We start from the raw sequence: 27,233 nt of genomic DNA on the forward strand, positions 1-27,233 counted from the left end.
GGAAGACAATATCTTAGAAATACCTTTAAACGTAATAGTTTTTATTCTATAAATTTAATTGATTTCCAGTCACAGACGGTTCTTTTAAGCATATTCCATAAATCTTCCACAATGTTGTGATCCTGTTAATCCCAAAAGATCAACATTAAACATTTATTGCCAATGTCTACCCCTATAAATTGGATGAAGTTTATAGTTCTTCATTTTTTCCACCACTTTCTGTAATACACCAGCATTACTAGAAGTGAAACAGACCCACAGCATGATACTTCTGCTGCCATGCTTAACAGTAGGTTCAGTGAACTAATGTTGAAAGTCTCACCTTGACTCCTAAACTCATTACTTTTAGCCTAGCACCACAATCTTTTGTCTCATCAGTAATTGTCAATCAATTACTCCAGACACCGTTTGGTTTTTCGTGCAGGTAGCTGTGAATTTCAGCTGGCCGTCAATGTGTCAATTTTATTGCCTTAAAAAAGATCTGTTTAATTGTTTTCTCTCCAGCAATTGTGACACATTCAAAACTAATCTCCTTTAACAGTGATTTAGCTCAGTAGAGAGAGAGCCAAGCTAGCATGGTGCACTCTGCTGTTGACCCTGTGTTGTTTCCCTGCACCCTCGCTGGTCGGGAGTCATTTGTTGTTACACGAGCCCTAACCCCATGTCAAGGAGTGTTTTGGCACCTGCAGCAAGTGATCCTTCATTGCCTGATTAGCTCCAGTTAGAAGACACAGCATGCCTTCACTTCACAGTGCGCGCACACACACACAAAACCCCTTTAAAGACAGCTAGCACACACTTCCCAACTGAATGCAGTCATAGATTCATTCACACTCATTCTCTCTTCTCTCACACACAGTAGAGCCTACAGGGAAAAGCCCATCTCTCGTCACCACGCTCATGTAGCCTAATTACCGGCCCGCTGACGAACAGTAATTGCCCGCGCTGCCATGCTACCACGAGGTTTAACCAAAGTGACAAAGTCATTAGTCTCACACTTGAGGCCACCCGTAAAGAGCTTTAGAGCTTTTCCTGTTTGTACCTCCTCCTCCCCAGGCACCAATGCTATTTTTTTTTTTTTTTTGAAATCTCCTCTTGAATATAATGTTAATTTATCCTTTTTGTTTCTCTTCACAGTTTGATGCTGACAACATGTACATGAATGACAGCAACCAAGAGTTTCGGTCTCCAAATCAGGTAGGACAGTTTTTCAGATAATTCTCCCAAAGTTTATGAATAAAACTTTTGTTTGTGATTGTTTTTATTATCATCACATTCATCATCATTATTATTATCATCATATTTGGATAAGATTTTGAAAGTTAAATATTTACTTTTTTATTTAATACAGTTGTGATAAGAGTGTCTTTGTAAAATAGGAAGTTAGCAACCATTTTGGTTTTGTCTTTTAATAATAATAATAATGAATTTTATTTATCATGCACTTTACATTTGATTTCAAATCTCAAAGTGCTACAAAACAAGTTTAAAAGACCATAACATTAAAAACAGAGTAAAAAGACAGTCATTAAAATCAATACATTAAAAGGCATACGTAGCCTATTAAAAAAAACATATTTAAACATATATTTAAACATATTTATACTCTAAAAGCCTTTGTATTTTATTGGGAATTTACACAAATGCAACATATTTGTCTACTTTATTTTACATCCATAATCTAAAAGCCTATTTCACCCTCTTATCTTCTGATATAGCAAAATCCAGGGAAACCAAGTACCTTCAAAGTCTCCCTGTGTGTAATTTATTATGGTTATAAATTAAGCTGTTCTTTGAAGGCCTCAGAGGTTTTTAGAGAACATTACAGAACAAAAGGGTTCATGAAGATCAAGGAGCAGATATGACGTCAGTAAAGTCGGGGAGATTTTTAAATAAAGGATAGGTTATTAAAAATATCACAAGTTTTAAACATCTTCCAGAATATCATGTCTTCCACCATTTTACTGTACCAAGCATGGCTGTCAAGGAAGCATGCTAAATGCTTTGTGTGATAAAAAAAAGTAAAACTCACTATACCAACAATAAAACATGGTGGTGGCAACATTATGATAAGGGGATGCTTCTCTGTAACCAAAACAGGAAGGGTTGGACAGGAAAAAGATATAATTTGGAGCAAAATGCAGAACAATCCTGGAAAAATTCCTGTTAGTGGCTCTTAAACTTTGGAGAATGGAGTGATGGTTTACCTTCTAGCAGAAGGACTCTTAACATACAGAAAGAGCTACATTAGAGTGGTTTAGATCATACATTAGAAAGTATAATCACGTGTTGAAAAGGCCCAGTCAAATTCTAATCATGAGAGGTTTTGCAAAGTATTTGTTCAAGCTGTTGCAAATACATCATAATCCATGTTTTTTTCTGATTTTTATTGGTAAAAATAAGCTAAGTCATTGTATTACTTTCCATCCAGTCAATACTCTACTTCATTTAGGTCTATCAAATAAAATCTCAGTGAAATACCTAGACATTTGTAAGCATTGCATAAAAAACTGGAGTCCTAGATCAGCTTTAAAACAAGCTTCTGGTTACACACACAGTTTCGTCTTCCTACTCATAATGTCAGCACGTGAGTTTAAGTGGCAATTTTTTTTTCAACCTACACAAAAAAGTGGTTGAATATTATTTTTGTCCAAAGACGATATAGATACTCTAAACAGTAAATAGTTTCTGAGTGTTAATCTGACAGCACTGATGATAGGTCTGAACTGAGACACAGCGTAAGCAGTTTAAAACGCCATCACACCATCAGGGAGTTCCACAGAGCCGCAGTGTTGAATCCTCCCAGCTGGTAGATGGGAACACATGGCAGGACATATGGCAGAATTTGGACCTCAAAGATTTGTTGATCCAGCAGCATGACCTTCGTGTTCTGACAAAGCACGATGAATTTAGACCCTCTGTGTCAATTAGCGCCTCGCCAAATAACTCAAAGTGGCAGTGGACAAAAGCAGAGGGCCAAGAACTATCTGTTTCTCACAAACACACAATTGTAGTACTGGAAAGTGACACGGCCTGTGAGACACAGAACAGTTTCTCTCTCATTGATGGGTTCTTTTCCATAACTCTTCATGCAGCTGTCAAACGTTGTAAACTGTAATTCCTTCATAAACTGCTAAGTTCTTTGCAAAGAAGCAAATACATGATCTTACCGTCTTTTTGTTTGATTTTTCTGTTGATGTTTTGAGATTTCTTTCATCAATTAATAACCAAAGAGAAGTTTTCTGTACATCTACCAAAGCCAGTGTAGCATTTTGGATGGAACAGAAGAAACACTCAGGATTCACACTTAAAGCCGACAGGTTTTTCAGACCATGGTTCACCTCTACACCCATGCTTTTTGTTAAACACTGAATGGTGCATTAAATGAGGAGACATAATGCATTTAAAACTTCCTACAAGCAGCTCTTTCAACAACCTGACTTGAGAAACCCTCTTTCCTTTTTTCTGGTGTTACTAGCCCGTTAAAATGATTTTAATTACAACCTTAACTCTAAAGCGTTCTGAAAAAAAAAAAAAAAAAAAAAAAAAAAAACTTTGAAGATGCTAGAAGCAGCCAAACTGTTCTCACTATACAAAAATGTGCTTACTCACTTAATGTAAAATTTATATTAGACCCTGAAAACACAGAAAAATGAAAAACATATGGATGTGGACCCCACAGCAAACACATAAAAACTCATAAATTTCCACCAACTAACACACATATGCAAAATAAAATAAAAAGTCCAATAAACACACAGATGCACTTTCATCTTATAGGATTGTTTCTTTGATGTTGGGATTCGGAGACCATAAGAGAGGGTTGAGTGTGGAGCTTTAGCAGCTTATTGTCTGCTTAGAGCTCACATCACAAGGCTATAAAGTCCATCCTTGTTTGCCACATTTCCTGGTCTGCCCCAATTATGTCACTGCTCGTGCATACATGTGCACGCTAATTGGGAAAAATGTCCAGCTTTGTTGTTTTGCTGGTGCTGCGGTCATGCGTCAATCACTGGCACCCACTCCAGGTTTGCAGTGTTGTGTCAACAAATACCTTCTTAGTGGATAAGGCAATTTGGGCTTTTCAAAACATGTCAGCTGCAGTTGATGCTCTGTCAGCGCTGTCAAATAGAAGCTTACACTCAAGCCTTGAAGAAACCTGTGAAACACAGAGTTCATTGTTGGGCTGTTCTATCCTTTAACAGAGCACCTTTAATTTGATATTTTATAGCAGGGTAGAGTTGCAGCATTTTCATATCTATTAACAATAGAGAATAAGGTATAATGTTACAAAAAATGTTTTTTTATTCCACACAAAAACTTTTTGTGGTTTGTTTTATTCATTTTCTTAAATCTTCTTTACTTTTCAAATAAATGATTTAGTTTTTATTCTTAATGTCTGTTTTGGCATGGCTGTGTCTTTACCATGACAGCAGTGTCCATGTTACCCAGATAAAACCATGGTCAGATCTATCTCATCAAACCAAAAGATAAAGGACAGCCTAACTTCCTCGCTTGTACAGAGTTTAAAGCAGCATCTCTTCCAAGTTGCTATAAACTTGGTTGTAAAATTAACCTCAAGTTTCCTAATCAGGCATCCCAGTCACTACAACTGCATTATGATGTTTTGTGTATTCAGACATTTCTTGCTTCTAAGAGTACATTGCTATCATATTAGATATTATGAAGCTATATTTTATTAGATGTGTGAGTAATTTGTGTGGGTACTGCCTTACGATTAAAAATCATTAAAGACAATCAAGTGCAATGATTATTCAAAATAAGGATATGAACAGTTGACCAGGTACTATGATCAGTAGTGCATGCATATAATATGTGCATTTACTTGATGCAACCTTTATAATAATAGTATTTACAATGGTTGCTGTGATATGAGTCAGGGTTTTAATACTGCATACACTAATGTCCATTGTTTTGTTATGGAGATAGCAGATCCTCTATTCAGTTTTCTTTGTAGTTAGTCTGTAGTAAGACCTTTATCCCTTAGTTCGTAGGACAGTTCTCAGAATTGCTTCACTGCTGAACAGGTCAAGCACATTTTGAAAGAGAGAGGCCTTATGCTTTATTGCACATTTAAACAGTGTGGTCAGATGCCTAGCTGAGCCTGTACATGATGTGTGCCTGTGAAAAGGATGCATGTAGCCAGAACAGAGACTCCTTTGTTTGCATGTCTGGGGTCTTCTACAGCAAATTCACTGAGGTAGCAGCCTGACACAGCCAGAAGATTACATTACACATAACATCTCCTGGCTTTTAAAAAAAGAGAAAACCACTAAGCAGAAACAGCTTTTAAGGGGCTGCTGGCTGTGTGCTTCTGCGTATTTGTTCATTTACACAAGATTTTCTTGTTACTTAAAATATTGCACGCTTTCGTTGAGAAATTGTGCATGCAAACTGCACATATGGAGCTGTGGGAAAAGTTTGATGGTATTAATGTTTTACATTTGGTTCATCTGTTAGAGTTTCAAAATATAAGCAAATGTGTGGGATTTATCTTTGACCAGCTTTGTTTGTGTCGCCCACACACAAAGCTACAAATGGGGACAGTTTGTTGAAATAAAGATTATTAAATGCCTCATTTATCCTGATTTAATGGAAATAAGCATGACACAAATGTACATTTCTCAAACTGACTAGCTTCAGATTTGATTAGATTAATAGCGGCCATTTTTACCAGGAAATCACTTTTTAATCAGAATGTATTTTCTACAGTTGTAAAGGTGCTTTAACAATTTACATTATCTGAAAAGGACAAGATGTGACAGATCCATCAATCTTTACCAAAAGCAAAATATAAACAGTTACCTTGCTTGAATTTTTGAGCATTTATTCACGCTTAAAGGGAAAATAAAACTGGCAGTTTACTCATTATAAATCCGCCACATGGATAAATGTTAAATAAGGCGCACAGGCGTTTATATTTCTGCTGCACATTAATAGCTCCATGAGAATGATTGGTTTTCCTCCAACCACGCCAACACAATTTCTAATTTTATTTAATGGGCAATGAGTGCCCTTCTTTGGCATTCATATCAGGCTTGATCAGTTTGAGTGGCTATGCAGACTTGTTTCTCAATGTACATTTTTGGATTTTGGCTGGCCTCTGCTATCGCTCTGCAGTTTAATTAGTCTGTGTGGGTGCGTCTTTGTGTGGTCACAGGCATAATTTAAGTTTAGACAAAAACAGGAGATTTGGATTAAGAGGTTTGCTAGAAGTGCATGTTAAAGGAAAAAAAAGGACCAGTAGAAGTTCTGATATATGCACTTCTGTTGCACTCTTCAGTGCTTTTTAAGCGTTAATACAAACTAATTTTGTCATGTTTCAGTGGGTCTCTTAATTGTCTTTAGGTCTTGACTTTGACTGGGGCATTCTAAGTCACCCATATACCCCTCCCCACAGTTTTGGACTCAATTTAGTTTTTTTTTAAGCATTTGCATTGATTCACACCTATTTATAAATAATTTATGAAAATGATTATTATTGTGATCTAAACTAGACTAGGGTTGTCACGATACTAAACTTTTCAACTCGATACCGATACTAAGGAAAATATTCGATACTCGATACCATTTTCGATACCACAAGGATAAAAACAAAGACTCCAAAAGTCTACAGAAATATTTTCATTAATAAATAAAATACAATAAATAAACACAATAAAGGTTGTATGCTTTGCATAATATTAAGCAAGCTTGATAAAAAAACTTCTAAAATTAAAATTAAGTGTTCCTTCCTTGGCTATGCTTTGCACACATAACAATGACACTAGCCAAACCGGTTAAGAAACAAAAATAATTCTCAGCAGCTGCACCTCTTACCAAAAAAAAGTCTGAAACCGAAAAGAGCACAGAATTATTCAATCACACAATGTTCAGAAAGTGCATTGTCCTCTATTCTGCACTTTAGATGAATGACTGTTTAGGTGCCACTGGTGACGGCACTGTATCGATACTTTTAAAAACGAGTATTGTATCCGGATACAACATTTCAGTATCGATACTTTTTTGAGTTTCGATACTTTTGACAACCCTAAACTAGACCCTAACAACTCAATGCAAAAACATTTTATCGATTCTTGATTGAGATCTTATTTACAGTAGGTTGAACATTTTTTTTTCATCATAATTCCAAAAAAAGTAAAAAAAATAAACCACTGGACTTTGTTTCCAAGTTTGAAGATGTTTTGCTTACCATCCAGGAGGCATTTTCAGTTTAAATGTCAGAAATAGCATTGAGTTGCTTTATACAGAAGCCCAGCAAGGCCTTGGTTTTGCTTAGACAACATGCTAATTAAAACAGAATGAACAGGTCCACCCCTTTGGAATGGGGGTCGTTTGGCTTCTTTTTTTGTTTGCCTGTAAAGGAGTTGGAGTTGCAAGGTGCATCGCAACCCCAACCCCTTTACAGGGGAGCAGAAGACCCCACCTATTCAGCCAGGCCAGCAATTCCCTTTAACGACCCCCCGTTCAGAGACATAGACAGGTATGGGACATTGCAGGCTAAAAAAAGAAGCCAAACGATCCCCATTCCAAAGGGGTGGACCCATTCAATTTGCATCTTGTCTAAGCATAAACAAGGCTTTGTTGGGCTACTATATAAAGCAACTCAACGCTATTTTTGACATTTGAATTGAAAAACCTTCCTGGATGCGAAGCGAAACGTCTTCAAACTTGGAAACAAAGTCCAGTGGATTGTTTAATAACTTTTTGGAATGACTATGACCTGGATACTGAGACTCTTCAGCAGTTTCATCATAATCACTGTTGTTTCAGAATGTTGTTAAAAGATCATGAAACATAAAAATAACATAGATTTCAAAGCACTTCCTTTGCAGATTGAGCTAGATAAATATAGGTTAAAATTAGACTGCCTTTAGATTAGTTGTTAAATTGTTAAATAAGGCAATACTTCTTAAAGGTTATGTTGATCTATGTGTACCAGTTTATGGTCTCCATTAGAATCAACACTATGATGACTAAAAACTAAAATAATGTCTTTAGACACATTCTTTGATGTGAGGACAAAGTATGAGTCTGTACATCACATTTGTCCAGTTTAAGCACATATGTGACTGAAGGCATCTTTAATGAAAGGGTATGAGACTTTCAGGATAATTAGTACCTGATTCATCATATGACCAGTGGTAAGTGATGAACTCTGCATATCTGTATTCAAAGAATACAATAAAAATTTTGACCTCTTAAAAGACTTGGACCAAAAAAAAGATTAATCTCAGCATGATAAACCTGGATAGATAAAGGTTAAATGCAAATAGTATATAAGGAGATAATGATAAAATCCAAAAGGTAGGTTATACTGTAGGTAGATGATATTTCAGAGGATTTTCTGACTTTCACTTGACCTTTAGAATAAGTTGTGACTCAATTTTAATTTTTTCATCAGTTTTTTTCCTTCAAAATATTTTTTTTTTCCCTATTTGATAAGTGAAGCACAAACGTGAACAGATGGTTCATTCAATCACCTGCCAGAAACTCTTTTGACATTCCTTTTTTTGGCTATTGAAGGACAAGTCTCTCAGTGGGTGATATCTAACAAACCTGTTGGTGTCTCAGATTATGTGACAGAAAAATGTAGAAATGTAACCTCTTTTTTAAAATGGAATTCCATTTATACTTTCATAAAACTTTTTGTTTTTCTTTTTTTTTCATAATTTCCTGTCTTTCCTGTTGCTTTTCTCTTTCCGTTAACATTAAACATGAGACAGGTGTTACTTGTCCTGTAGGACCATCCCACCTTCACTCACTTTTTCCTATCTTTATCTTTTTTTCCTATATCTCTCTGAGTCAGAAACACCTCGGTTCACCCTGGCACCTAGTGTAGGCGAAACTGATGTGAAAAAGCACCATTACTTAATAGTGAGTCACAGTGCACCATTATACCCCCACCAGCACAACTGCAGCATTCTCCTCACCACACAACACTGGATCTACTTTCCAAACCCCTTCATATACCTCGGCGAAAGACTTCTCCATGCTTTCACTCTTTTGCTGTAAGTAAAAAAAAACTAGGGGAATATTTGAGAAAATGTAAGAAAAAAAAAAAGAGGAATGATAACGCCAACACACATCTCGTTTCTTCTTTGAGGCTTTACAGACCCGTCGGCAAGGTCGTCAGAATGAAGTAGAGATGCAACTCAATCGTAGTGTATTTGACTTTTTTAAAAGAGTGTAAAAAAAAAAATTCGATATCATGAAATCAGGCTGAAAAGTCTTTTTCAGCGGTGGTGCATCAATATGTGAAAACTGCTGGAAGAACATCAAAGGATCACATGAGCAACATCTACACCAATGCTAAGGGGGGAGGAGCTGTGAGCTGTAGTCATAACCAGTGGTAGATTTTTTTTTTAGGTCAGTCTATGTCAGCCAATAAGTCCAATTATCATGGGTCTCTGAAGTGCAACAAGCAGTGACCTCGACTGCGCTTTTACTGAGCTGAAATAAATGGACTGTGGCCAGAGAGGAAGGATTTTATAGAAATTATATAAACATTCACTCCAAACTGAATAGTATTAAGAGCATGAAAGACAGCATGGTAATCTGTAATTACATAAGAAGTCAACAATACCCTTGTTCTTTAAATGTAGGTACGTTAGAGTACTTTGTAAATATACAACTTTTACTTTTTTCACAGTTGCACACTACAAACACAAACTCTAATTCCTTATTGGGGTATTTATGAAAAGAAGGTTAAAAAATGTCTTTTTCTTTATTACAACAAAAATCTCAAAGGAGTTAAGTGTATATGTGGTCAACTGCTCTTAATCAGCAACTTGCAGAACCAGGTTTCACTGCACTGGCAACAGCAAGTCACCTGATGTATTTCTCTACCAGCTTTGTATATCTACAGACATCTTTGCATAATCTTCTTTTCAAAATGTATCCAACTCAGTCAGATTGAAAGGATTTTATGGGTTCCTCATTTGTTCCTTCTCAATTACAAAAATACACCTCCTCTAAAAACAGGAACAGAAATGCATTTGGTGATTAATACACTTTCAGAGAACATGAAACCTTTGCTCTATTTTCGTCCTGGTCTCTCTCTCTCTGTATATGCAGCATGATGCCGCTCAGGGATTTAGTGGGACTAAGTAGTTTGATATTTCTATTGGTTTTTTGCATATATTTTCATTCTCTCTTTTCCTCTCTCGTAGTGATCTTTCTCATCATGTGGAGACCAAGGTCATGGCTGATTGAAATATAATAGAAGTGCAGACATCTGGCCTAATACTGTGGGAAGTTAAATCTATTTTAATGGCCCCTGCCGCACTGGATTCTCTCTGATGCACTCTTGCGCTTCACTGACAGTAAATCACAATGTTCTCTTATTGCCCTGACTGGAATGAGGGCATAGAGAAAGAACAATGAGGGATCCACATCATTTGTTTTCACCCCCCTTCCCTCACCGCTCCGCCTCTCTTCAGCCCCTACTCTTCCCTGTTTGTAACTCATAAAGCAAGGGGCTTAAAGAGAGTGACATCATGAAAATAAAAATAAAGGGGATTATAGGCAAGCTATTGTGCCATATGTGATTACTGGGTCTTCCATGTTCCCTTGGGGGTGGAAGGGTGACTATGAGACAACATATTTTTTTGTTCATTCAATTCTGGATAATAATTGAGAATAGGAGGGAGATAAGGTTAAGAGCACAACCTTTACTGGAAAAGAGAAATTGGTTATTGGACCAGAAATAAAGAACTTTCATTTATCTTGAACATAAAATATTAGAGATGGTTTTAACCCGTTATCTTTCATCTATCACTGAGTTAAACTGCTCTGACATAAACCTGCCCTTCTTTCACGCCTTTTCAAAGCTCTTCCTTTGCAGTCGTGTTTTTAGAGTTCACATCCAATCCAGCACAGGTCCACCCACATCAGCAATGGAGAGTCAGGTCCTTTTTACCCACCTAAATGAGATCCATTCTGATGTGACATTTGAGAGAATTACCAGCGCATGGGGGAGCAGGGAATAGGTTAGCTCATTCCTCTGCTATTGGTCAGAGCCCAGCACACTCTACCTGTCCTTTACTGACGGACGTTACCTATGACCCTGACTTGCTATTGGACGCGCTGAAATGCCCCCACCCCCTTCCAGAGACACTTTACTTATCCCAGTTCTGTCTTTCTGTCAGCCAGGCTCGTCCGTTTGGCCGTTTTCTTCTCCCTCTGTTGTGCTAAACTGTCGGTCTGTCTTGATACATCATCCAAATCGAATCCCCCGTCATTTCAAAGTCAGGTCAGATAGCCTCTCTGGAACCAGCAGCTCATCGCTGTAATGGTTAGTTGTTCAGGGGGCCTCAGCTAAGCCACCTATTGATGGTGGGTTTGATTTCTACCCTTTCTCTCCTTCGTGTGACTTCTCTACGAAGGTGAATTGGAAATTCATCATGTTGTGTAAAAAGAGCTACCAAGATTTATCTATCTGTCTATTTGAAGCACATGGAGTTGACGTAAAACATTTTACTTATGCATGACCAGCTGTTCTTTATTGCTCAGTCATTTTTTTAAAGGCGGCATAAGGCAGAATTACTTTTTATCAGACATTGCACACCCATTCAAGTTATGTTTTCTTGACACAACTGAGATCTTTTGGGGTTTTAGAAAGCTTGTATGCATAGTTAAATTCTCCTATTTGTCAAACACATCATTGTTCCCTGATGAGCTTTCTTCTATTAAACACTTCATGGGCCACAAATGGCTCCATTTGAAATCTAATGACTCCATCTCATCTACTCAACCATTAATGTCTGGAAACATAAAATTACCGTAAACTTATTTGAGTGTTTCTTCTGAAAGGTAACTTAATAACTATCATATGTTCTCTATGCTTTGATGCAGTGGTTCTATATTTGGTTGCACAAAATTATAAATATTTTGGTAACAAAGCCAATGGGGCATATTAGGACCTGTGTTTTAATGTAGTGTCACAGAATTGAACAAGGGGTCTTGGGAATGTGTTTGGGATGAGTCTGCAGAAAGGGTAGACTGTGTCCATTGAGGATATCAAAAAATTATTTTAGAAAAGAGGATGTCTGGTCTTGATACCTTAACGTCTCAGCTTTGCTTTTTTCAGATTATCTGGTTCTGTTAATGTTCTTATGCCCTGATCTTCAGCATCCAATGAAATTCAGTGAAAGTGGTAAGCGATCAGGATGAGGTTCTTCTATATCTGAGGTCAACGTCCTTACTGGGGGAAATAGCTGGGGTGCCCCCCACCCAATGGGTTAGTTAGTGCCTGCATTAAGTGGAGCTAAAGGCTGGGTTTTGTTCTTGAGTAAGAGAAGGGTGGAAGGTCAGATGGATGGACAAATCCTTACCCCAAGTCCACTAATGTGGATCTTTTGTTATAGTGACAAACCACACAATTCCTAAATTTTTAATGTCTACAATCTAGCTTTTATAAAATCCTGACCTCGACAGGTAGAGAAAACTGAAATTATCTTCCTTTATTAGGGAGTAGCTTGAAGTAGACTTGCTGATCCCTCCTGTTTGAAGGGATCGGTTGAAGTGGCACAGCCATTAAATTTCTACTAAATGTAGAAACAGGACTCACTAGATATCCTTTCTGACCTGGGATCACCCAGATTTGAGAGTGTTGCTCTGGGAAGAACTCAAATTTACTTTAATGTTGTGAGTTAAATTTTACACTTTTTTCATTTTGTAAAATATGACACAATTAAATAAGTTTTAGAAAAAGCTGTAAAAAAAATTCCTAAAAAAAACTATTCTAGCATTTTGTAAACAGAGATAACTTTTGCAAGCCTAACTGACCCAGGATGTAGATTCAGTAATGTGGAATAATATTAGGGGCTTGTCGAACTTGTTTAGCAGTGACTTTTTGGCTTGTTATTTAATTCAGCTATTTAGCCTCAGGTATAATCTTTATGGTATTGTGTTGCTGAATAGCTTTTAATGTGGCATGTTACCATACTAGGTGCTTTCAGCCTGTCCTGTCTTCTATTATTATTAATATGTTCTTGAGTTGCTAATCATTCCAGATTGGGCTATGATTTTTTGAAATAAAGTCTTGAATAATTAAAAACTTATACTCTGAAGTGATTTATAGCCTGGATGTCAGAAAGCGAGGAATAAGGTGGGGTGTTTTTTTATAGATAAAGTAAAAAAAAGGCTCAACTTTGTGATACGTTTTTATTTTTTAATACACTATTGGATTTGGACTCAATGTCAACAAATGGTTCATCTTAAATTATTTTGATTTTTATCACACACAAAAAAAAACTTGATTTAAATATCACAATCCCAATAAATTGATCAATCATCCAAATGTCCAACTCCTCTTAAACTAGGTTTCAAAGTGGCTTTTTTCTTACTTGCAATGTTTCATTACAATTTACATTTTTCAAGTTAAACACAGGTTGACAGTCATGCTTAATGGAATCTGTCGCTGCTTGATCTCTGAACGACAGCGTGGAGAGAAATGGGTCTGTGGACAAGAACAGAACAGTGTTTTGTAGTGTGGGATGGTAAAAATAATTTTGTATGCTGTTGTTTCTGAAGGTTAAGTCATTGGGGTTGCAAAAAACCCTCATTGCCTGTTTAAAAGTAAAAGCAGACCATGTTCTTATCTAGTTAGATAATTTCAACCTCAGCTGCAACGATCTATCCTAAGTAAAGAAACAAACCTTGTTGGCCCACAGTCTGAGAAAAGACCGAGATATGTTAAAGTTCAAAATAAACCCCAGCAGTTGTTTGAGGTTGTGATGTGAAGAGTCTTTGTGGAGGTCATGGTGGTGGATCGGCTTCAGTCACAGGAGCTTTAGGTGGAACTGGATGAAAAAGGTTTTTATTTTGCAGAATGTGAGGCTTTCTTACACACTACAAGGAATGTAAGGGCCCTGTCATACCTTGCAGATTTAGACAGCATATGCCTTATGTCCCAGAATCTCCTAAAACGATAGCATATGCTGACCTTTCTATGTATTTTTTCAAGTTTGGGGGTATACATAGTGTTTTCATAAAGAGTTCAGAACGACAGCCTAACTTATGCATAACCCACAGCAGCGTAATGCCCATGAAATGATGCAGCAAGCATCATTTTTAACAGATTTTTCGTATGTCAGGCATACGCTGGTCTAAATCATCAAGGTGTGACAGGGTCTTTAATCTAAATAAGTATTTTTTTCTTGAAATGAGGAGTTAAGTGAGACACTTTGCCAATGAAACAAGACAATTTATATTTAAAATAAGAAAGAAAAAAAAAACGACCACTAACTAATTAACTTATTTCAAGTGTATATTTTCTAATTATCTTATTTTAAAAGTGAAAATATTCATTTGGCAGATCATCTTATTTACCTTCTCAAATTAAGATTAAATACACTTTACTTAAGAATTGTTGGCTTATTTCTAGATCCTTTTTGCAGTGCACCAAACATGGGTTACAGTTGGCCCTGCATTTCTTCATTACCTTTGATTCATCTTCACTTGTTATATATAATATGAGATGTATATACTCATATATATGTCATAGGATTAACAGTTTGTGTCAGTTCAGTACTTAAACTGAACTTTTAAGTGAGCTGTAAAAGTAAAAAGTCCGGTATTCATAGATTTAACTTTCTTCTCAGACATTTCTAAACGCACATTGAAAACCATAACTACACATTTTTGTAAGACTTGAATTTTTTTAAAATTAGGCATCGGTGTTTTTCTAGCAATTGGTAACAGTCTATAAATGACAACAGTGCTCAGAGCAACATCTTAGATCTTTAAGCTACCAAAAAAGTATAAATATGTTGTTTTGATCTCCAGCAACGTCAAGGCTTAGTCCTATGTTGTTAATGTCAAAGAAATGGAATTAGAGAAGCATTACTCTGTAGAGTCCTCAAAGGTCCTTGTGCAACAAAAATGACATATTTGCTTAAGTTTCACCTCAGTGGAGGAGGGTTGAAGGTTAGAATGAGAGAAGGCTGAATCAACATTTAATGTTTCTTTTGACCCTCTCTTTCTTTTATCTCCTATTTTCCATGTCCTGAAAGACAGTATATTTATGAATTATTTATCCATGTTGGAAAAATGTTAAACTTGTGATGTCCTTGTCCTTTGTCTTATCTCCAAGGGCATCGTAAAAAGTTGCAAAGAGAAAATAAAACACGAAAATAGCCTTCCACAGTATTTAATTCCTACTACATGCAAAACAGATACATTTCATTTCACAAGAAACTCTTCTCTGATGTACGGTGTGTTTTGACTGTCATTGACTTTCCTCTATTGTATTCAAAAAATATACAGTGAAGAGAAAGATAACAATGCTGTAAATATGTCTGTCTAATTCATACTTGAACATGAAGTCAATATCCACAGATTTAATGGATTGCTTTTAAATGTGTTCACATTAAAATTAAACTTTAATTATATTATTATTATAATTAAACTATATATATATATATATATATATATATATATATATATATAGATAGATAGATAGATAGATAGATAGATAGATATATATATATATATATATATATATATATATATATATATATATATATATATATATATATATATATATATATATATATATATATATATATATATATGTATATTACCTTGTTTTGGCCTTCTTTATCATTAAAACTTTCAAAATGATAAATGTTCTATTCTGCTGTGTTCTGTGTCAATGGGTGTCAATGGGTGGATATCTCAGCTGTTAAGAACATTGCACCTCAATGATCAGGTTCTTGTTTTAATGAGACAGATAAGTGAGCTGCAGAGTGCTGCATTTGTTAGCACTGTGGCCATGTGGCCAAAAGGTTCTAGGTTTCAGTCCTGATTGGAGCCACAAGTGGGTTAATTTAGCCAAAAACTAGTTCAGTATGTTATAATGTTAATGGAACAGATGACTACTTTATAATGGAAAGTAGTCATCTGAAAAGTTGTCAATCAGGTAAGTACAAATATGACAATCTTTGCAAAATCTGGTATCTGTATAAATTATATATATGTATACATTTTCCATCATGCTTCACCCTGCTTGGGTCGCGGGGGATGCTGGTGCCTCTCTCCAGCTGTCTATGTCTGTCACAGCCAGTTAATCTGATAGTCATGGCTTTGGACTGTAGGAGAAAGCTGGAGTACCCAGAGAGAACCCACACATGCACAGGGAGAACATGCAAACTCCATGCAGAAAGACCTCGGGCCGGGAATCAAACCCAGAACCTTCTTCCTGCATGGCGGCAGTGCTACAATTACTGTATGCCACTGTGGAGCCCTTATATATTTATATAGATATCTTGTTTCTTTTTCAAAAAAGCTTTATTTAACCAATGTACATTACACCAGACAGCTACATTCTACCCCTTCTATTCATTCGGCTAGCTAATCTGAATCGTTCAATTCCATTTCGAGAGTGAGATCATCTGTGGTAGTAGCACTAGACATCTTCCAGGCATGTGAATAAAACTAGCAGCAGTTCAGCGGACAGGAAGAATGAACAGTAGCCGGCGCGCGCGGATGACGTCATACACGCTCTGCTTTGTTTTAAAAATATATAAATATAAAAGATATAACCGCGGATGTCTGGGGGATAGTGATTCACCTACATGTTATGAATGCTGGCGTACCATAAAGAATAAATTATAAACAGTTCAGTTTGTGCCTTCAACTGGTTGCCCATAGGAAGACGTTACTTTGATATAACCTAACGGAATATCTTCAGAACGGCTCCAAATGACACAAAACTCATATGGGTGACTAGAACATGATGTAATAACGTAAAAACAAATGTAAAAATAACGGCATTCCCCTTTAACAAAAATACATTTCTATTCAATTCAGTAAAGCTCATTGGTAGATATTCTAAATATGTCAGGGCTAAAGGTATGTTCTCCGAACAATATAATCAAGCTCCATGATAAAAAGGAATATTATAAGCTCTGCTTTAAGCTGAGATGTCTTGAGGCTATAAGGCATTTATAATTCCTACTAACTCTTCTTAGGCACACAGACATTTGTGTAAAATAGATGTTTTGGATGACCAGTGAATGTAGCAACTGTGTGTTATATCAAAATACGTATGCATGGCATGTATGTTAAAAATAATAGACACTAATGACAATAGTGCAACCTAATGGGAAAAAAAATGTGTGCTGACAATATTTCTAAACAAGCTCTGAGCAATAACTGTTATGGGAAGAGAAAATGGCACATCACCCTGTGGTAGTAAACATACTCTTATTTTATTATGATTATTATTTTCTCCCTAATGATAGTGCACATTATGAGACTTTTCATCCTGTCTTCAAGCACTGTTTCTACTAGTGAGCACATTGCAGTTCTGTTTTTTTTTTTTTTGCTTTTGTGTTTTTTTAGGGGGTTTTTTCTCCAGCGTTTCTTGCCATTTGTTTGCTAAAAGTATTTGTTTTCAAGATGAATTGCTGCGCTGGCAGGCGAGATGACAGCCTACATGAAGATGATATTGAATTGATTTCTGAAATGTTGCAGAACGGACTAGTTGATGTGTACCACGAGACATGAATAATAAAAATTCTATTAAAAAGCTCTTGAATGGCTGACACTGGAATATTATTTGTGATGATTAATTTTCTTCAGTCATTATAAAAGAGAGTTGGCATCAGATTGCTTCTGACAAAATTGCTTTTCACTCCCTGGTGAATACCCTCAGTATGCTTTTTGAGAGCATGAAACCATATTTCTCCGTGCAACATTATGTCAAGATAGGCCCTGGAAAAGACACTGCTCGTGTATCACCTTATTAGCCCTATAAAAATCTCTCCTGCTTTAACTGCTGGATATTCTGAATTTATTCCATTATGAGAAATGCAACATTTTCTTCATTTCAGGTTTTCTGTTTATATAAACAAAATTGCCAAAGTAATTATGGGATTATAAAATAACAACTAAGTGACTCTCTGTGGTGTGTTTTTCCACGTAATGAATTTGATTCACTGTTTTTTTAAGGCGTGCAGGCTGACAGTTTGTTGCTTCAAAGCTGTCAAGATTTCTGAGGCAAATTATTCTGTATAGCAGCTGTTGTTGTCTGACTAATTAATTTACTCTGTACGGTTGTGCTGAATGAATTCTTTACACTTTTCCAAGTGCAACAATTTGCATTTCTAATTATTTTCATTTCCAGCATAAAATAGTGTATCTGCTGCAGTTCTGTGTCTGCAAAGGCAGCGTTGTTCATACTCAAGTATGAACAACACAAATAAACAGGTGCATTTAAAAGCCAATTAGGGAATTTCTTTATTTTAGTCTGGAGCATGTTTGCTAAGCTGTTTTCTTGCTGCTGTCTAAGAAAAGTTTAATTTTTTGATTAACTTTGCTTTTTCATGAGACATCACCACACAAGCAATCGTCTTTGTATTTTCTACATGTAGCAGGTTAAAATGTACACATCTCTGGTTTTAATTTGCCTTTAATCTTTTTTGCTGCAAATTTGTTTGCTTTTTATTGCCGTCAAATAAGACAACAGATACATGGATTAAACATAAGCTGTGAAAAATGTAGAATTGATACAAATATTTATTGATTCCAGCTTTTTTTAAAGAGATATAGATAAAATGTATTTATTTTTCTTATTGTTGTTTTAATTGTTATTGACTCAAAGCAACAATATAGTGCTTCTTTTTCAGTATCACTAAAAATCCATACATAGGATATATATCTCCGGTTAATTGGCCAGAGGTAACTAGAAATACCACATTTAAGAAAAATTCATTCAATTTCTCCTTCATCTTTTCAAGCTAAATATGAGTGTCCTATATCACAAGATGATAATTCATCTAGATTTATTAAAATAAAATAAAAACAGCTTAATATTTAACAATTAAAAACAGGTTAATAGAAAAAAAGTAATTTGACTTACATGCAGGCTTTTAAATTTTTCATTCAATCAGTCTTTCAACGATCAGTCATTAATTATGGTGACATCACAGTGTGTGTGTAAGAGTGGCAGAAGTTGGTTCTGGACTGCTCTGCTCTTAAACTGGATCTAATCATTCAAAACAAGCAAAACTTATTACAGAGCATATTATCTGTTTTGTGAAAAATATACATTAGCACAATTAACTTTTGAGCTGCACAATATACAACATTGCAGCCAGCTTTGCGATATATCAACATTTGCAGCTTTGCAGTTGCAAAGATTTGCTTTAATGCAGGTCAGCTAGAGTGTTTTGAGTATTGATAGATTGATTGATTTCACTGATCTCACAGTGGAGAAATTTACTTTTTATTTTATTTTTTGATACAAAAAAATATATCTTTTGAGTACCTTGCATGCACATTCTAAATGCCAGTCAAAAAGTTAGCATTGGGCATGATTTACCCTGATAGCCACCTTTAATGTACATGCTTAGTGGATGGGATGCTAAAGCCTACAGAGAGTGTTTAGGACCAAAATATTTAATGTAAATGATTTAGACAGTCATTACATTTTTCTAGCATAATGCAGTCTTTATAAGCACGGCTAACATGGGTTCCCATGTGTATTGCCTCTAAAATAGAGCCTTAGGTTATTGTTTCCAAGATAATGGAAACATATAATAATTCACCATTTTTTCAGGATGGACAGAGTAAGGATTCTTCATAGTCGTGGTAAAAAATGGTAAAATGTAAAGTAATGACGTAAGATGTGTAATTCTCTCCAACTTCCACACCAGCAGTTTGCTTTTGCATCTTGTTATTATTGATTATTGAATTAATTCCTATTTCTAATGAGTCAGGAAGGGTATAATCATCCAGTAAATTTTTTTGTAGCTCTGTATAAAACTGTCTATCCCTTGAGTAACGAAACAATACATATCTTTTTTTTTTTCTTGTCCTCTGTGCGTAAAAAATTCCTTCTTCAAAACCTGACAACTAGAAGTTGGAGATGCTCATTTCATTGTTTCTTCTTTTCCAGAGCTACTCCAGTCAGGGTCGAGGAAGCAGTGGTGGAGGAGGAGGGGGAGGAGGGGGCACAGGGGATGAAGACTACGAGATTCCCCCCATCACGCCTCCAAACCACGTTGACCCTTCCCTGCTTCACCTCACAGAGCACGATTCGGGTTACCCCTTCCACTCACTGCCTCACAATGGCTTGCTCAACACCTACTCCTACCCCGAGCTGCCCGCTCTGATGATGTCCAACATGCTGGGTCAGGACACTCACCTCCTCTCTGGGCCTATCCACTCGGTGAGTTGTGTTTGTTTCCTTAAGGCCTTGTATTAAGTGTGGGCTTTTATGCAAGTCAAGCTCTGGGCTACAGTATAGAATTACTTTACCGTCAGGGCATTGGAAGTCAGCCAACCAGTCTGAAACATTGACATGTTTCTGTCATAGACAGTTTTGTCTGTTTTTAAGTCTTGAGGCATACCACACATCAAAAGGAAATGACAAAATCCTCTGCAATTTTATCCAACGCTTGTACATAATCGTAAAATAAATCTATCAGTCAAGTAGTTCAGTTGAATCCCAATGAAGAAGAGACTGAGCTGTACAAACTGCAGTCTGCTTATAACAGAAAGCTATATTCTCCTTAACATCCAGACCTCGACAAAATACCTTTTTTAATTTCTTCCCCACTCCAAAACAAGAGAAATAACACTTTGTAATACATCTTTTAATGTGTTTTTTTTAGCCAAACCTCTCATTGAGGATTCGGGATATCCCTTTCAGCTACTTTTTCTTTCTAAAAGGATGCAGAATATCTTGGCTACCCCCTCAACAACAACAACACCCTCCTAATTTAACGACTCTCTCTTATGTTATACATGCAACTGACCGAACATGTAAACACCTCTGGTGAACACATTCAAATGCTTTAATCATAGAATCGAACCAGATGAATTATAGATGGCCCCTTGTGGTGAATTATTCAGTGTTATATACTTTCATCTGACATAAATATTACTTATTTCTCTCTCTCCCTCCACCATGAATATTTATGCTTTAATGTGAGCATCCATGACATTTATCCTCTATCAGATCTTATGTGATTTTTTAAATCAAACTGCATAAATTGAAAACTCTTTTTTCTTTCTTTGGGTGGTGGGAAAGACCTCTGGTGGAGCCAGTCTTTAGGATTAAGCCACTGGCTAGTGTGTAAGTTAAATCTTTAGTTTAAGTCTAAAAAAAAAATAAAAAAAAAAAGTAAGAAGATTTATCTGGCTGAAATAATGAAATGCATGGACAGACACATCTGCTATTGCAGCTGTAACTTGATATTTAGGGTTGTCAGTCCTTTTAAAAGGATTGCCCTAGATTTTAGCTCTTATTCATTCTGACCAGCTTCTCTAACAGAATGACGCTGCTGCCACCAGGCTTTGCCATGCATCCTGTTTTGGTCAGATGTTTGGCCTTTACTGAAGACTTCTCTAGGCCTTTCAATGCTCTGGATTTTATTTAGGGGTATTCAAGTGAATAGGGCTCACTATAAATACTTAGTATTTTTCTTCATCTCCGACTTGTATATGAAAAGTTTTTATCTTTACATGATTCCTTATCATGTTGAACAATGATTCCCTTTTTTATGAGCAACTTTTTGAAAGCAAACACAGAGGGAACGCCTGCTTCCTAAACACCTTTTGTTTCACCTTTGCAATTATTTATTTCCAAATAGCCCTTCAGGGTAATGTTCCATTTTCTTATTTCACACCACCTTTTCTCATAAATGAACCGTCGTTGCCATAAATCACAGCACAAACAGAGACTTGCCGTACTGAGAAGGTCCAGAGATTTATGTAACACATTCATGTTTCCCACTTCCACATTTTAGTACTACTCTTGCAGAGGCTGGCTAATAATAGCCGCTATTAATATTTCCTGTTGCCTAGCAACCTCAGCAAGTAATAGCTTACTCTGGAAAAATAGATGACCGATAAGGAAGAAGGAGGGGTTTTGGAGGGTGGTGGGGGTTCGATTCATTTATTATCTCCCGGGACAAGAGGAGCTTATTTCTGAGGCTGAGGAATTGGAAACTAGGCTGTATATTGAGAAATATTTTAAAGCAATTGGAGATGACGTTATTTTCATTTTGCTTCCATTAGGGATGTTTCATTTGATGTTTCCCCAGCAAAGTCAATTAACCTTAATTTCATACTGATAAAGGTATAATAAGGAAGATTGAATTTATGTCTACTGCATGCTTAAAGAATAATGAGGGGGGATGGAAATAAGCTGTCAGTGAAACCGGAGGTCAGAAATGAAGCAAAAAGCTCTTTCCTTTCTCAGTATTGACTAAAGCTCACAATAACCTCAGAAAATTGGAGGAGATGGCTGGAAAACCCAAACGCTAATCATTCAACAGACTCTTTTCCTGATGTAAAAATGAAAAGAAAGAAAGGAGGTAAAACAAATGAAAAGTCGACAGCGTTACCTTAAGGATACACATCTCTTCAATAGCAGCTATCCTTCAGCGCACATTTTAAAAGCCTCCTACAAGTACAAGCTCAGCTGGAGCAACAGATATGCTTCGTCTCATGGGATGTTGTTGCTGGTTTTTGTACAACATTTAGCCTGAGGCTAAAGCTCTGTAAACTTCACCCTGCTTTGGGATTCTCTTTTTCAGCATGCATCGATCCCACAGCAAACAGAGTTTAATCATTGAAGGGTTGAGAGTAGTGGATTGACTATCATACTACATGGACATGCTTTTTTATTTTTGTTTGTTTGTTTGTCCTTGTAGCTTTCAGTATTTCTGCTGACCTATAGGTGACAATATCACAAAGTATAAATGAAACAGATGCCTCTTCTCTGTGTTAGTCCATTTTTTTCCCCTTTTGATACAGTTAGTACTCAACAAGCAGGTAAAATATTGGTCAGTCACAAACCTTACTTGCAGTTACATGTCTATTTCAATAAATGATGTAAATCAGTAAACTATTGATACCAGTTAAGATCAATTAACTTGTTTTGTTGTTTTTTTTCCAAAAAGGGAAACCATTTTATTTTATTGCATTCAGATTTATATATCTCACCCAAATAAGCATTTTAAATTTTGGTAGATGTTTATAGTGTTGTATCCAAGCATATTTATGAAAAGTAAAGTGGAAGGAAAAAATATTTCACAGTTAGGGTTACCAAAAGAAATAGGAATCCCATAAGATGTAAGATGTCAGCAGCTGATGTCCGCCGGAGCTGCTACACACAGAAATTAGAGATTCCAGATCGAGTTTTTTTTTTATCCAATGCAATACCGATACCTGGGCTGAGCGTGTCGGCCGATATCCAACGCTGATCCACTTCAACCATTGATTGAATTAACCATATCTCTTGCCATGTGAGTGAAGGCTTTAGCCTTGGCTGAAACCTTGTTAAAAAGGTAAAAAAATGAACACAGGTAATTTTATTTTATATCATTAATTAACAAATACACAGCAAAAAGAAGGAAATAACAGTGCCATGTAAAGTGCACTTTGGATTTGGATCTCTGGATCATTAAGTCACTCCTGAACAGTGGCGATTTCTCATGCAATACTATGGAGGCTAAACTTCCCCAGTAATTTTCTTAAAAGTATTGGTAAAATATGTATTTTCAAACCTGATAAATTTAGTCATTAAACTGCATTAAATATGCTCTAAAATGCGGCTAAATTTCATGGGTATGTTGCCCATTAATCAGCTGTTTATTCTGCTCTCCGATGCCGTACCCCCTCTGTTCTGGAGCAGCAGGATGCTGCCTGTCACTCTCTGTGAGAATCAATGTTGAGGTCTGAGCCTCCGTCTATTGAGGTAAGCAGCGAGAAAGTAGAGCCCTGATTGGATAACATGCAAAAATACGTCACTTCCAGTGAGGCTCAACTTCTTAGGGGGGTCAATGGAGCAGGAGCGAGTCGTTAAGCTTGCTGCTCGATGCTGATTGGCTGAAGGGTACTTTAGGATTTTTGACAGTGAGGAGGTTTTCCTCTTGAGTCTAGAGGTAAAAGTAATCATTCAGTCTGAACAGTCATCGTGAGCAGAACTCTTGCTATGGTTTCTGGAGTTTATTATTTCAGAGCTTCACGACAGCAATTTTCACCTCATCATCATTTTGTGGGATGTGTTTAATGTCTTTCAACTTTTGTTCATGTAATAGATGTTTGGATTTAATTAACACCACTGATCCTCCCCTGTTCTAGAGATCAGCAGCCACCACTACTCCTGAACCTTAGATTGTCAGAAATGTCTGACATAGGCTAATGCAAAATGAGGTATTAGAGGTAAAGAATCCAAACTGCTTTAGTCCCAATGTGAAGTTTCCATAGTAAGCGGAAATATGAGGATCCATTACATCCAATGGCATTGTTCTAGGTTGTTTTTTGCAAATCTAGACTCAGGGTAGTCATTTACCAAGAAGTTTTGGACCACTTAATGGGCCCCCCTTGCTGGTGAGCTTTGACGAAGATGCTAACCCTATACAGTCTGTTGGCCTCCATGCAACACAGCATTGATGCAGCATTTCTTGCTAAAGAGGTTTTAGCTTAAAGCCATAATTTTCAAAATTAAAAGAAGAAAAAAATATACTTGAAATGTAAAAATCCACCTGCTATTCCCTAAAATATATATATTTGTATGTAATTTGTATGCTGTATAGTTTTATTTCTGCAGGAGTAGCAGCAGATCCTTTTTGTTGCATTGGCATATTTCTTTCCTCATAATTCTTGCTGCCAGTTGGTGAAGCCTCAACACTGGCATTTTAGATTATAGAGCTGTCTGTCAGAAATGCCTCTGTTTTCTCCCAACTGCTGACCTGTAATGTCAGCATCTCTGAAGTGAAGCAGAAAGAGCCAAGTCCTCTATGACTGGCTGCTGTGAAATGCAGCAGCCTGTTGTGCTAGTACTCACTGCCAAGGGAGAATTCCCGTCTCACCCGCAGCATTCAGTGTTTCTGTCATCTTCGGTGTCGGGGTAAGAGGTGTCACCCAGGGGTCTCATGTTCAACAAGTCTTCATGTCGTTCAGGTTTGCACATCAGAGCATGGGGTGGAGCTTTCAGCAAGATCCAGCCCCTTGGAAAAAAAAACCCAACATAAAACAGGAGAGACCCTTTGCCATCTGGCAGTAATAAGATTTTGAGGAATTCGCCGTATAGCCCAGACGTTGAACCTTCAGGGGTACCAGTGTGTTAAATATTGAAACAGAGCACCAGCCCCTTTCTCGTTATGATCATAATGAGGCTGGTTGGAATAAGGAGGGGGAAGAAAGTCCCTGCTGCTAAGAGGCAGCTGCCAGTTTTTATAAGTATATGGCATAAATTAACCCGGATGACTCCTGGTGGGGATTCTGTTTTTAAATATTTGGTTCTGAATTAATAATCTTGGAAGAGGAAAATCTTGCCAACATCCCTTTAGTTAAATGAACTGCTGTGTTTACAAAAATAAATTTAAGCAACTTCCAGGCAGTGTAATGCCTGCAATAATCATAGCTGGCTTGATGCTTACCTTTTTTATTTAAACAGTTTTTCATAAGAGATCATGTGCTTTGAGATCTAGTGATATCAAAACACCACAATATTGCCCTTTAGGGGGATATTAATTTGGCAAAATGCTTCTCTGCATACTTATATTTAAGACTTGTTTTGAAGTGAGAAAGGAAGTAGTTTCTAATTTGCTTTTGAACTGGCTGGCTACAACCCGTAGAAGCTCAAACGGGGACTCTCAATTCTCTCAAAAATAGAATACAGAAAATAGAAAAATATAATATAATTTGTTTTATCTTATACACTTACAGTTGACAATTAGTAATAAATAGATTAGCCGCATGATGAGCAATGATAACATAATAAATCTAATTAAGCTTGCTCATTTCTGTTTGCATGCTTGTTAGGGTTTTTCTTGGGTCTCTATCTACTTGCCAGGCATGAGGTGTTTTTATATAGCATCACAGAACAGTGTAGCCCTGTTACTGAGAAGCTGCAAGCCAGAGAAACATTAGTTAAGATTTAGAAAAACATTATCCGTTTCATTTATTCTATAAGTTGTCAGCTAACAATCAATTTTATAAATAGTTTTTGGTTGTTTTGTTGGTTTAATTACGACAATTAAATGTTTACCGTTTCCAGGGTTTTTCATGAATTAAAATGTATTGATCTTTAAGTATTCTTGCATTAATTCAGCAGGAATTGTTGTCGTTACAGATCTACTGTACATACACTAACAAGCTGTTGGTATATTGTAAAAATGTTTGACAAAAAGCATCTCATTTCAGCTTAAACCTGCTTCATACGTGTGTGTGTTCTTTATGCGCAGTATTGTCAGCAATCTGGCTCTATTTGTTTTAATGTGTTATGGATTATATTTGCTATCCAAACAGCTCCAAATGAACCCCAAAACAATATGCTTGATCAAGATAAAAGCAACTCCATAAATATCATTTTTTGGCATATTCAACTTTACTTTGTTCTGTAGTTTTAATTCTTTAAATGTATTACTCTGATTGAATAAAGTAACTCTAAAAATACCCCTAATCAAAACTAAGAAGAAGAAGAAAAAGAATCAAGCAGGTCTAACTTTATCTTTAGTACTTTTTTATGATATGGCAAAATATAACTGGCCAAATTGAGACCTGCTAGATTTAGCAAAAACTAGGGGGTCCATGTTTCTGTTTAAGACTGTAGGATAAAGATGGTAACAGTTTTACAATGGTGATATAAAAAGTGTATTAACTTATAAGGGATGTCCTTTAGATATGTAGGTGCCAAATTAAACAAGAAGAAAATTCCCCTTAAAGGTCAATAAGATGACAAGTTTTCTTAAAACTGAAACATAGTCTTGCTACTAAATCAGATCTGTTTGAGTCTCCTTTTAGTGTCTGGATAACTACATTTTGTTGTTGTTCTTCTACTTTCTAAGCATAATTGAAACAGCAATCTTTTTCCATTGTGGGCTTTAGACAGATCCCATATGACCTGTTTGCTCTGGTGCCTCTTGCTCACACCTCTGCAGCGTTCTTAGATAAATCATGTTTTGTAAGAACAGAAATATTTTCTGTCATGACTTTGGCTTTCTCAAAAAGACAGATGCCCTTCAGTGTCACATTCCACGGCGGAGGTGAACAATGTGTCTTGTAGCTGTCAAAATAAATGACAGCGAGATAATTGGTGGGCTCTACTGCTTCATTTATACTCAAACAAATAGGCACCCAAAGAGAATTGCTCTTTTAAATAGCAAAGCTTTGTTTTGTTGTTCCCTATTATTCCAGATGCAGAATGAAGTAATGAAGATGAGCATTAATGGAATGAGCATTAAAAA

The 27,233-nt window shown here is 36.4% G+C and overlaps 1 protein-coding gene across 2 annotated transcripts in view; it reads left to right on the plus strand.

The window, feature by feature from the left end:
* Nucleotides 1–27,233, plus strand: part of LOC119782195 (thymocyte selection-associated high mobility group box protein TOX-like) — a 115,399-nt gene that overhangs the window by 58,086 nt on the left and 30,080 nt on the right. For both annotated transcript variants that reach the window (XM_038283046.1, XM_038283047.1), the window contains 2 exons: nt 1,138–1,197; nt 19,928–20,200. In XM_038283046.1, the coding sequence (XP_038138974.1) occupies nt 1,138–1,197; nt 19,928–20,200 (333 nt within the window). The remainder of the gene's footprint in view (nt 1–1,137; nt 1,198–19,927; nt 20,201–27,233) is intronic.

The sequence above is a fragment of the Cyprinodon tularosa genome, unplaced genomic scaffold (genome assembly GCF_016077235.1).
Source record: "Cyprinodon tularosa strain WSP-4 unplaced genomic scaffold, ASM1607723v1 ctg19, whole genome shotgun sequence".
Lineage (NCBI taxonomy): Eukaryota > Metazoa > Chordata > Actinopteri > Cyprinodontiformes > Cyprinodontidae > Cyprinodon > Cyprinodon tularosa.